Source organism: Centroberyx gerrardi, chromosome 9 (assembly GCF_048128805.1).
Source record: "Centroberyx gerrardi isolate f3 chromosome 9, fCenGer3.hap1.cur.20231027, whole genome shotgun sequence".
Classification (NCBI taxonomy): domain Eukaryota; kingdom Metazoa; phylum Chordata; class Actinopteri; order Beryciformes; family Berycidae; genus Centroberyx; species Centroberyx gerrardi.
In genome coordinates this window covers 11,057,797-11,069,789 of record NC_136005.1, presented here as the reverse complement: position 1 = coordinate 11,069,789, position 11,993 = coordinate 11,057,797, and the positions used below count along the sequence as shown (strand labels likewise).

Sequence of the window (11,993 nt, the reverse complement as noted above, 5' to 3'; positions counted from 1 at the left end):
ACAGATATATAAATGGGGCCTTGGGTAAGATATCCTTGGCATTAGTATGTAGAATTTTAACGGTTTCAGTTCTGGTTTAAGAACTGGTTTGGTGGTTACTGAGGTTGTTCAAAAAGGCTCACGTATGATGACAAGTTGGCCTATTTGTGGTGTCTGGAAGGCGTTTCAAGGCCTTTTCAATCACAAAAGAGGGAAGTGTTGCACTTCAAGGACCTTGTATGAATGCTGGAAGCTGTAAAAAATTATATTTGTATTGTTGAAGCAAAATTAAAGTGTAAAAGGGACTTTCAGACTGAACCCTTTTGTCCCTCTTGGTTTTTGTTTCAGATGCCTGTACAGTAAGTCTTACTGCAAAATATTTACTAAATGCACAAAGGCAAAATGCCTTTCCCCCTTGTTTACACCACTGCCCTATTTACTTGATCTCATAATAACAGATTGTGTTGCTGAGGAAACTGATTTATTTGGCTTTTTCTGAACAAAGACAGTACTTTCAAATATTTGAATCCTCTGTTGAAATGTGTCACTCCCTGCTCGTCAATATTCTTCCTCAATCATCATCTTCCTCCTCCTCTCCTTCATCCATGTCATCCATATCCTCCTGGGCAGCTTGCTGCTCCTCTAAAGCTGCTTTTAGTGCCTGTTCCTCTTCCAGAGTCGGGTCCAGGGCCTCTGTGATTTCTGGTCCACTGGGGTATTCTTTCTGCGGCATGGCTGGGACAGATGGGGTGAACCCTTCCCCTGCAAACTTCAGCCCCCACCCGACGTATATGTTCTCGAACTTCCTAAATGAAGAAACGGCAGATAATTCTTTGTAAATTGAAATGCTGCCTTCAGCTGTGTGAAATCAAACATAGATTTCATAAAATCGTGAATTCCAATCTTTGTCCTTACTTTCCACAAGCATATGCATGAGCACCTGGCCAGAGGTTTGAGCGCAGAACAGCGACGGCATACTGAGAGGTGAGAGTGGAGGACATCTTGGAGCTCCAGGGAGAGGTGCTGAACATTTCTGAAAGGCACAAATATTAAACAACACTGTGAGTATACCTTACCAACGCTCACCAGTATGACATGAAAATGTTCCAAATCAAAGACTGACCAGCGTCTTCAGAGAGGGGGGTGAGGAGGGGCGGTCCCACCTCCGGCTCAGGCTCATCAGGCTCCTCCTCCTTTTCCTCAGCATCCCCCTCTTCATAAGACTCTTCCTCTGGCTTCGCAGCGAGGTTGACCCAAGTACAGCGGCCCTAAAGGAGTCCACATTTACCATTAAATGTGCATGGTGCATACACACACACACGTAATGAACTAGAACACCACCTGAAAAAATGATCCATGTGATTGCTTTAGTTCTACCTGCTGCAGGATGTGCTGCACATGATGAACCCAGGTGGACAAAGACTCGGCCATTTCAGGAACCGGGATGCCCTCAAAGTCAGGATTGACTTCATGGCTGTCACGTGGCGCCTCGTCTTCCTCGTCGCCTTCCTCCTCCCCGAACTGGTAGAAGCCCTGGGGACTGATGTGTGTGCCGGCAGAGATGCGGGCAATCTGCGCTCTTAGATAGTTGGCTTCACTGCCGGGGAAAGGAGGATAGCTGACGATTGGGGCGTCCAGCCGGCCAGTGAAGAACTTGCGGATCTGGCGAGCGGCGCTGATTTGTGCAGGAGTGACTGAAGGGAGCTTAACCCAGGGAAGACCAGGCTCTTTGCACACATAGTAAACAAACTTGTTAACACCTGTTCGGATGGCCTCCTTTGGCACCACAGGGGGGGGCTTGTAGGCTGACCGAGGAAGTGGATCACTCTAGAAAACAAAGAGATCATAAGACATAAAAGGAGTGGTAGGCTTATAAACTACTCATTTCAGTGATTATCTGGTATATTCACTGAGGACTTACCACTTCCCCCTCCTCATTCTCCTCCTCCTCATCCTGGGTCTCTCCCTCTCTCTCCTCATCCTCAGCGGTTTCCTCTGCGCTCTGCTCTTCCTCTTCTTCCCCTTCTCTGTACTCAGCCTCAGCAACGACATAATTGCTTTCTACTCCCAGAATCTTGCCCCATAGTCGGCAACGCTGCAGCGGCTGGGACTCCACAAGCTGCTTCAGCGCGAGGAAGATCCTCTGCATCTCTTCCCTGCCCAGGCCCACCCCGGCCTGCTCCAGGTAGAAGCCAACCTCGCTCACGTTAGGAAGAGGTGTTTCAATCTGACGGAAGACAGGCAATCAGTGTTACATGGTGCCAATTTGGCTCTGCATACAGTAAGTAATAGTGTGGGTGTGTGTGGCCAATACCAGTTCATCCTCCTGGTCACCCTCTTCTCCCCTGGTGAAAAGCAGGCGCTGCTGTTCAGCCAGCAGCTGGGCGGCTGTAGTCTGAGGAGAGTCCCGCAGGGTGCTCTGCTTGGCTTCAAACAAACCCCGCTTCACATCACGGCTCATATCCTCAATCACATCAACCACATTTTGCGGACGCTCGTCCATCACCTTCGTCAGTAAACGTGTAAGGTGGTCATAGCTGCAACATTAAGTAAAGTCAATTAAGCATTATACAACAGTTAGTTCTGGTCGAGTAATTTGATTGGACAGGAGGCATTCCATGAGTGCTGATATACAGTATGAGCACTGGGACGTTTTTACTGTCTTTTATTTGTCTCCGCCAACAAAAACAGTTCCCTCAGGAACCACTACCAAGTGCTACCAAGCATCACATGAACTGTTTATATTAGAACACCTGTAAAGCGGAGTGATACATATAGTAAAACGTCCCAGTGCTGTTATAGGTGTACATCAGTATCAGTAACTAGCTTTAGCAAAGCTAGCTAACATTAGGCTGCATTCGTGACCTACCACTGTAACGTTATCAGGCACACGTTACTTACAGGTTAAGGTTGCTTTTTGTGCTATTTGTCAGCATAAAAGCCTTGAAGGAGGCCGCTGCCTGCAGCCTTTGTTGACTCATTTCTGGGTTTTCATCCTGTGTCTCCATCGCGCCTCGCCTCTCTCTTTCATCCAGTCAGTCCGACTGGACTCGACCCGCTTGGAGAAAAACTGACCACACGACCCACAAAACACCCGAAAACACGTAAAAAGTTCTGAGTCAGAGTTCTGGTCACAGTTAACACTGTAAAAATATGATTACCAACGGACAGCTGGAAATACTGGCACCAGTTTGAGCTTTCTCAAGTTGCTATGGTAAACAATATGGTTGCTAGGCTCGTGAGGAACCAGCGGGATTCAGGCTTCACAGGAGAAAAACAAACCAGGAAATGGATGTTAAGAACTGGATCAGGGGCTTCCTGGATCGCTCAGCCATAATAATAATAGGTGTAATAATAATAATAATCATCATCATCATCCTCATCATCACCATAATTATAATAATAATGTTCTCAGTTAAATGCAAGTTTATAAAAAATACTTTCAGTCGTGTCTTAAAACAATATGTTTATTAATTCGAATATCACCCTCTTGCTCTCCTTACTTTGTTCTGTCCACTGCGACTGAGACATAGGCTAAAACTATAAACTATTTTTAGTGGACTATACGCAAGTAAATAAATAGAACGGATCAGTTTCCACCTGCACCTATGAACACTGATATTCTGTTTAGCCCAGGCCCTGGCCAGGGTTAACCGGGTTAACTGGGTTAATGTGCTATGGAGGGGCAAGAGTATGCAGGTTGTCATGCCAACCAATAACCAGGTGATTTCACAGATTAGTTCCTCCTTTCTGGTTAAAGTTGCGCTAATCCTTTTGTTAAAAGTTTGGAACCACCAAGACCGGGCAAGAAGGGCCTCGGTCATTGCCCGGTGTCCAGCCCCAAGCAATCGTAGTCTTTAGCACGCTTTTAATTTGCATGGCGATTCTCGTGCTAAAGACTGCGATTCATGGGGGTTGGACACCAGGCAACCTTGGTCACCCGAGGAGACCAAGAACCCAGTCCACTCCATCAACCATGTCTTTATAGGTGGCTAGACGGAAGCCACGCCTGAATAAAAGGCACATGAAAGCCCGCCTGGAGTTTGCCAAGCGGCACTAGGCTAAATGATATCAAAGCCCATTTCCGCACTTTTTTTTTTTCACCAAGTTTGATTTTTTCCCCTCAATATTATGACTTAGTAATTTCTCATAATTATGAGATACTAAGTCACAATAGCCTTTTGAAAAAAAATCTCACTTGATGATAAAAAAAAAAAGTTATAGGCTATGTGCCGGATTTTCCGTTAATAGGTTGCGGAAATTGGATTTTATAAAGCCTAAAGGACTCTGATAGCAAAAAGGAAAAATGATTCTCTGGTCTGATGAGACAAAATTGAACTCTGGCCTGAATGGCGGAGGCGCTACGAAACCAGGTACCGCTCATCACCTGGATAATCATGGGGTGCTTCTCAGCGGCAAGGAGGAGACTGGTCAGGCTGAGGGAACCAACGGAGCCAAATACAGAGAAGAAACCTGCTGCAGGGCGCACAGGGCCGACTGGGGCCAACATTCATCTTTCAGCACACAGCTAGACAACGCGGGGGCTTCGGGGATGAATGAATGAATGAATGAATGTCCCCGAGTGGCCCTGCAGCCAAAACCCAGACTTGAACTCGAAAATCTGTGGAGAGACCGGTTGAGAAATTTCTCCAAATCCTTGGAACCTTTTCAAAACCAACTAGATGAACTGGAAATGCATTATCAAGCTAAAAACAAGGCTGTTTTTCTTAGTTCGTGAAAAGTTGAAATTTTCTACTGACAACAGCGCCATCTAAATGAGATAGGCCTATTTGTCATTTTTTAATAAATTTGCAAAAACTTCTAAAAGCGTGTTTTCGCTCTGTCGTTATTGTGTGTAGATTCATGGAAAACAAATTCAATCCATTTTTAAAAAATTAGGCCTAAGTCTAGCCTATAATACAACAAAGTGTGGAAAAAGTGACGGGGTCTGAACTTTCCGATGCCCACCCAGACCTTCAGAGGGTTGAATTTACCAAAAAACCACCAGGGTTATAAACAAAGTAATGTAATGCCGCTGGATCTCCACAAAGCATAGGCCTATCATTTTTAACCATGCGTCCTCTTAACAACAAAATGCCAAAACTTATCCCTGGTCCCACTGATGCAGTGTGGAGCGAGATAAATCAGCTCTGACGTCTTAAACACTTAACCTGGGGATAAAGATAACTCTGCACAGTGTTGAAGTATTAATTTAATTTTAGAGCTTAGTGCTGAGCTTTGAGGTGCAGCGTACAGGAGCTGAACTAAGGCTTCGGCTAATCTTTCTGTTCTGCTCTGTTAATATAGGCTAGCACTTTTGATTTGCACATAATGAACTCTATACAACAACACACTGGTCGATTATTTTTTCATCATTATTATCAGCATTATATGGATGTTAAATGGCACATTCATCGCCGCGCGGCATGAGCTCCGATGTTTACCTACACGATAAAAAGCTGCGGACAACAGGCCCAGGCTATATGAATGGGGTGCTTTTATTACTTTATTTATAATTACAAAAATGATAATACTTAGCAATGGAAAGTTTTCAAAAAACAATTTTGTATTTTATTAAAATAGCCCACCCCTCTAAAACAAATGACGGTGATAATTTGGTAGACAATAGCCTATAAATGGGAGCGGGGCGGCGAAAACCAAGGAAAAATACGGGCAAACTATTTACAAAGTTTAAAACTGTTTACAAACTGTACAACTGTCTGCATTTCAGGGTCAGTGAATAAACTATAAGGCTGGCTCAAATTTTGTGATAGGCCTACTAACTTGTTTATTTACAAATCTGAAGGCTCACTTGAATTCACTCTTTTACTCCTGAGCAGGCCACCTTGCAGAACATTTTTTTTGTTTCATTATGAACTTGTTTGCAATTCCCTATCCGATTCCGATATGAAAAAATACCATGAACCTATTCATGATGCTGAGTGAGTGTAAAGTCCTGACATTATACCTCTAGTCAGGCCTGAAGGCGGAAGGAGAGAAAGAAGGCCTTATTATGTGGCAGCTCACATAATAGACCAGTGGAGGGAGCCCAGCATACACACACACACACACACACACACACACACACACACTCTCTCTCTCTCTTTCTCTCTCTCTCTCTCTTTCTCTCACTCACACACACACATACATAGACACTCTCTCTCTCACGTGCATTCTAAGAAAAGTGGAAGTCGTGGCCAGGGTTGGCCCCTGAAATCTGATTGGCCAGCCCAGTTGCCACCCCAAACTCCTGAGTTATGATTGGTTGATCGCCATGTTAGAGGGAGGACCATCAAGCCATCGCATTTTTTTTTTTGTTTGTTTGTTTTAGTCAAAACTGCTCCTGTGTTCCAAGAAACAAGAAACAGTTAGAGAGAGCAAAGAGAAGACAGAACCAGGGATCTTCTCATGTGACAAAAAAAAAAACAGTTGGCCTTTGTCTGACCTACTGACTTATTGTTTCTCCTCACCTGCTATGGACCTCTTTTTTAAGATGAGTCTTGAATAAAGTTTTGAATTGAATTGAATTGAATTGACCAAACTGAATGGCAAAGATACACACAGCACGCACCTGAAGATAAAAACCAAGAGGCAATGTTAGTAGCCTACATTTGTTTTTATATGCATACAGTAGAATTTGAGGCTTGAAAACATTATGAATAAATCTGGTTATTTTCTTTATCTTGTGTTCAACATTTCATCACTTAACTTCACCGTAGAGCTTTCATATGTCCAGACAGCCGGGAGCGCTGCTGTCCAGTAGTCAGGCTATAAACACACAGGGCAAACAGTCTGCAACAGCTGAATTAAAAAAGCGACTGGTGCAAAGAAATCACACTGCATCTTCTGTCTCTCTGCTTTCACTTCCCATGGCATTTCTCTCTTGCATGATCATTATACGGTCACAGAAATATTAATATATTATGGCCTTGACCTTTGCACTCCTTATGGCTGCTTATAATGTGGGTGATCTAGGAATTGGAGGTTGCTTTACTATGGCACTGCATTGTAAATTGCTCATTAGATCATCAGAAATGCCTAAAATGTAAATGCAAATTGTAAAATGTAAATTTGACACCTTTTAGGCATTTTACATCAAAGGCAATCCAACTAGTTTCTTACTTTGCATGACCACTGAATATTAAATCTAAATATTAAATATTAAAATTAAAAGTGTTTTATGATAGCTTAGGTTAAATTCAGTCGACTGTGAAATGGTAGAGATACAGAATTATCACACAGCAGATGGAGAGTGAGAGACTGTTGTAGGTCTACATCTGACTGTCCTTTATACTGCTACTGTCTTTTAATCTAATTTATTGTTTGATTGTTTTTAATCACTTAGAAATAGCCTAACCGAAACTACCCATTTTTGGGGGATGATTTTGATTTTTCACACAAACACTACACATGCAGCAACCCAGATCCACACACACACACACAGAGATGTGTGCACACACACACACACACACACACACACACACACACACACACACCCATGCTGACAAAAAGCGACTGTTACTGTTAGAGAGAGAGAGAGAGAGAGAGAGAAAGCACACTCATCTCTAACAGTATTGCTCCTCTTGGTAGAAGTGACAGAGAGAATGACTTCATAGGCATTTACACAGACCTGCACCTCTGCTCTAGATAACATCTTACCACAGAAAAACAACACTTCTGAGAATTGGATCCCTGGTCTAATTCCTGAAATGTATATTGTTTGTTTATTACAGACATTTGGCGGGTATTTTTCAGTGGCTGCAGACCACAGACATAGTAGACAAACCTCCTCACACTGTTACAGTCAATCATCGCTCTATACAGTAAAGTCATGTGAGCTGATTCCCATATAAGGTTGATTCTTCCTTCCTTTTTTTTTTCTTTTAAATAAAAAGAACCTGTGATAGGATGATCCAGCCTCACCCATAAGCCCACACTCGACAAGTTACACCACAAGGAAACACTTTTTTTGTACCTTTTTACAAACTGTTTCAGCTCCTTAAAAGGTGCCTTTGTATACTCTCACATCACTCAGTGTCATTTCAGTAAAAGTGTGTGAAGGTTTCAACTTATTGCCCATGCAGAGTCAGGGATAGTGATAGTCAAAACTCACTTTTTTGGGGGACATTTATGAGATAAAGTCACAGCACATAGCCTAGTGAGTAGCATCAGACTGCTGTTTGTTTTATGAGGATAGTCTTTAGAGGGCAGGCCTCTGTTTAGTCTGCTTTCATGCAGTTGGTGGGTGATTTTAATAGACTGTTGTTCTAGAAAACCACAAAATAAGGCTATGTTTCTCCTCCATGCCTCCATGCACGCACCTTTTTGGAAGACAACCTATAATGCCCAGTTACATCACATTTCCCATGATACTTGTAATTGCAAATCAAAATGTTCCTTCGCTAATAAAGGAATGTTTGAGACTGGGCCTAATTGGATGTAGGCCTAACTGGTGAAGCCTGTCAATAACACTAAATATAAGGAAATAATTTCCATTGACAACACACTGCCATCATAAAGCTTTGTTGTAAGAAAATTGCAGTTTCTTACTCAGCCCCATCACCTTAGGAGGACATTGAAACTGTAATATTGTAGCCTATATATCATACAATCTTACCATTTTGGACATTATCATTTGAAACATTACCCCCCTAATTAAAGTAGCTACAGGAGTGCCGAAGTTATCGTGCCTATGCTATTGCTGTGCTGCTGTCAGTCACACTCTGACCGGCCCGCTGGAGCCAGACGCTGCTCCGCACCCTGCCGGGGCGGGCAGCGGCCGGGCGGACTGGGCGCACTCTTTGCAGTCTCAAAACTGACACATCAGTTTCTGTGGCAAAAGACAGTCGTGACCTCTGACTGTGACCTTTGTTGATATTGGGGCTGAATCAGCCAATCAGAAATCAGAGTGAAAATATAGGGTAAAATTTCAAACACTGCGCTTTGATTGGCGGACAGTCAGATAGCTCAAAATGAAATAGCTAGTTTTTAATTTATTTCTTGCAGTTCAGCCGTTGGGGATTGGGGGGGGGGGGGGGGGGATTCCAGCTGTCTAGAGGATTTTACATGCAATAAAGTCTTAAATTATTCTTTCCGGTGTGTGTTTTTTGCAGGTAAGCAAGGGAAAACAAATTGCCAGGTTTTTGAACGGCCCTTAGCGTGGTCAGATGGCCTTCAAACAACACCAAAAACATTTGCCAGTGTTTTTGAATGCAGAAATCTCCCGTGCGCCGTCACTGTTCATTTTGTCTCACGGGAACCTCTGCTGATATTTAGGCTATACTAGTCATATTATGCTTCAGTGAAAAAAAAAATTACACATATATTATACATTTAACCTTTAGGCTAATTTATTGATTTCATATTACTGGTTGTTTACTTTATGATGATCACCGTCTAGACGTGATAGTTACCTTTTATTTTTCCACTGCGTAGGCTAATTGCCTGTTTTTGTCTTGTAAATTGAATAATATTCTGCATGGCCTCAATGTCGCTATGGATTCATGGTTATTTTTACACTGTGAATATTCCGATTAAAGGGATTTCGGTGACTTGCCCACTTTGTTAATGTGCTCTGCTGAGAAAACCAAACCGTCAGTCTTTTTTAATTATTAAATATTCCCGAAATCAGCTCAGAGTAAGAACATGGTGCAATGCTGCAAAGAAATGTGAGAGTGGGGGATTAAATTTCAACAGGGTTTCCAGCAGGCCGGGCTATTTTTAAATAAGGAACACACCCGAGACACAGAGAGAGAGAGAGAGGAGAGAGAGAGAGAGAGAGAGAGAGAGAGAGAGAGAGAGAGAGAGAGAGAGAGAGAGAGCCCCAGTGTTAATGTTAATGTTAATGTATCATGTTTATCCAGCCGCATGCACGGCAAAAGGCGAATGTGTGTGTTGCAGTGCAGTAGGCTATATTAGCCCAGCCTGCTGTAGATGTAAGGGGTGGGTCAGTATATGTGTAAACACCCAGACACAAACCAACTGAATGCATGCATTTAAGATCTACACCATGAAAAATGGCAACACGAGCAGCACAATTTCCATTCAGGCCTATTTTTACAAACTGAAACAAGCTGTTGAGTTGTGAACTTTCACTTTCGATGCACTACACACGCCCGGTCTGTTTTTCCTATGTGTGAGTATTTTCTGTTGAGAGAAGCACGCAGTGTCTCTGCTGATAGTTTTCTGACTCATGATATTGTGTTGATGAACAGTTGTGTGTTTTGAAATGAGTGGCAGCTAGCAGAGCGTCTCACATGGCCTCTATACTTAAAAAAAAACATAACCAGCATGAAAGCAGTTGGTGGTTTCCAAAAGTGAACAGTGTCAAAATCCAACTTTCAGATGGGCGATTTCCAGATGATATAGCCTATGTTTATTGATTCATTTGTATTTAGCCACGACAAGTCGCACCTTTTCCCACGAGTATAGGCCTGCCTGAGCAAAAAGTGGAACCGTGACCAACATAAATGCTGCAGTCAGCACAGGCTTCAGCAGCCTACATGAGCCAAAATAAATCAAGGTAGCCTACAGTAAGTGCAAAGTCAAAATGCACCATGAGCGCTAAAAAGGCAGTATAGACAGATAGTAGCCTAGATAGGAGCTGGGGACAAAATAATATTCTACATCTTGACTAAACAAAGCGTAGCCTTCTTGAGTTTCCTTACTGATTTTAAACTTAAACCAGACCAACTGTTTTAGTTTTCAATTTCCAGTGAGCTCCTGGCATTTCGGATCATAAAGGGACAAATAACAAGCGGACACTATTTTCCAAGTTTGCTAAAGAGCGTAGGCTAAATAATGAGGAACCAGGTGTTACAGGATAAAAGTGTAACAAAGCAAAACGTTTAACATGACAGCAACAAAACAACAAAACAGCCTATAGTCCACATCTGTCCTCGTGTGCCCGGCTAAACCTATAGAAGGCTAATTGTTGCCACCTTTCAGGTTTTTTTTTTTTTTTTAACCCTATACGGTGAAAATAACATCATCAAACCATCATCGAGAATATACCTGTTTATTGATAAATGTCAAGACGCATACAAAAACGTGCAATATAGGTCCAATTATTTGAGGAATCGGACATGAAAACGAACAATTCATGTAGCATTGATAAAACAGCCTATCAAGCCACTGTCACATTAAAATGTTAATTGCATTCACATATTGATAGGTAGCTTATCTAGACCTAGCCTACTGCAAATTAAAAAAAACACATATACTCTGAGAACTGATTGTAAGCCAATATACTCTGTCATATAGCTGATTATATGCCATACACTATATATGTTGATTTTAAGCCCTTATACTCTGATTACACTGTGATATGATGATTTTAAGCCCTTATATTATGCATTATAGCCGATTATGAGACCATGCTATGTGTGACATACTGATTATAATAACCCATGTACTTTGTGTTATAATCCTACTGATTTAAGCCCATATATCCTGATTTTAAACCCATACACTGATTTGTCATTAGGCTTTTTAATAGAGAAAATCGAATTGTTTTGGTTGAATTGTTTTATATTGTTGTTCTTTTTTCTTTTTTTTTTAACTCAACTGAGCTGTTTATTTGTAATGGCTTGTTTTAAATATCTCATTTTTAAATCGTCTAAACTGTACATTCTGCATAATTCAGTCAGGATGTTAAACAATATAAGCCCTCTCTGTGACATAGGCTACTAATTGTAATCCCTTATGCACTGCCGTAGCCTATAGCTGATTATTTAAACCCATTCTCTGCGATATGCTGATTTTAAACCCATAAACTCTATAGGCGACCGATTATAAGCCCGTATAGGTCTATACTCTGCTTTAGGCTTTCTACTGTTGATTATAAACCCATATGCTGATTTTAAGCCCCTATACCAGTGAGATCAGGTGGGACACTTTTTGGTAAACGCTTCCGAGAACATGAAAAAAGTATGAAACCAAGTGATGTTTCTATAGGCCTTAAGTATTTCAAGTCACTGCAACATCTCCGTGTTGAAATTATGTTGGCTATATCA

General features: G+C 42.0%; 1 protein-coding gene across 1 annotated transcript; it reads right to left on the bottom strand.

The window, feature by feature from the left end:
* Positions 1 to 550: 550 nt before the first annotated feature.
* rsph4a (radial spoke head component 4A) lies at positions 551 to 2,960 on the bottom strand. Its single transcript, XM_071921822.1, has 7 exons — positions 2,881 to 2,960; positions 2,294 to 2,516; positions 1,901 to 2,206; positions 1,357 to 1,806; positions 1,103 to 1,247; positions 895 to 1,012; positions 551 to 785 (listed from the first exon to the last, which is right to left on the bottom strand). The coding sequence occupies exons 1-7, from the start codon at positions 2,958 to 2,960 to the stop codon at positions 551 to 553; spliced, it is 1,557 nt and encodes a 518-aa protein (XP_071777923.1).
* Positions 2,961 to 11,993: the final 9,033 nt, after the last annotated feature.

What these genes read in the sequence shown, in the direction of transcription:
- rsph4a (XM_071921822.1), bottom strand. Translation starts at nt 2,960, where the DNA reads ATGAGTCAACAAAGGCTGCAGGCAGCGGCCTCCTTCAAGGCTTTTATG. An exon ending in ACAAAAAGCAACCTTAACCT is followed by an intron (nt 2,517 to 2,880) that starts GTAAGTAACGTG and finishes TTAATGTTGCAG; the next exon opens with CTATGACCACCTTACACGTT. An exon ending in CATGCATATGCTTGTGGAAA is followed by an intron (nt 786 to 894) that starts GTAAGGACAAAG and finishes TTCTTCATTTAG; the next exon opens with GAAGTTCGAGAACATATACG.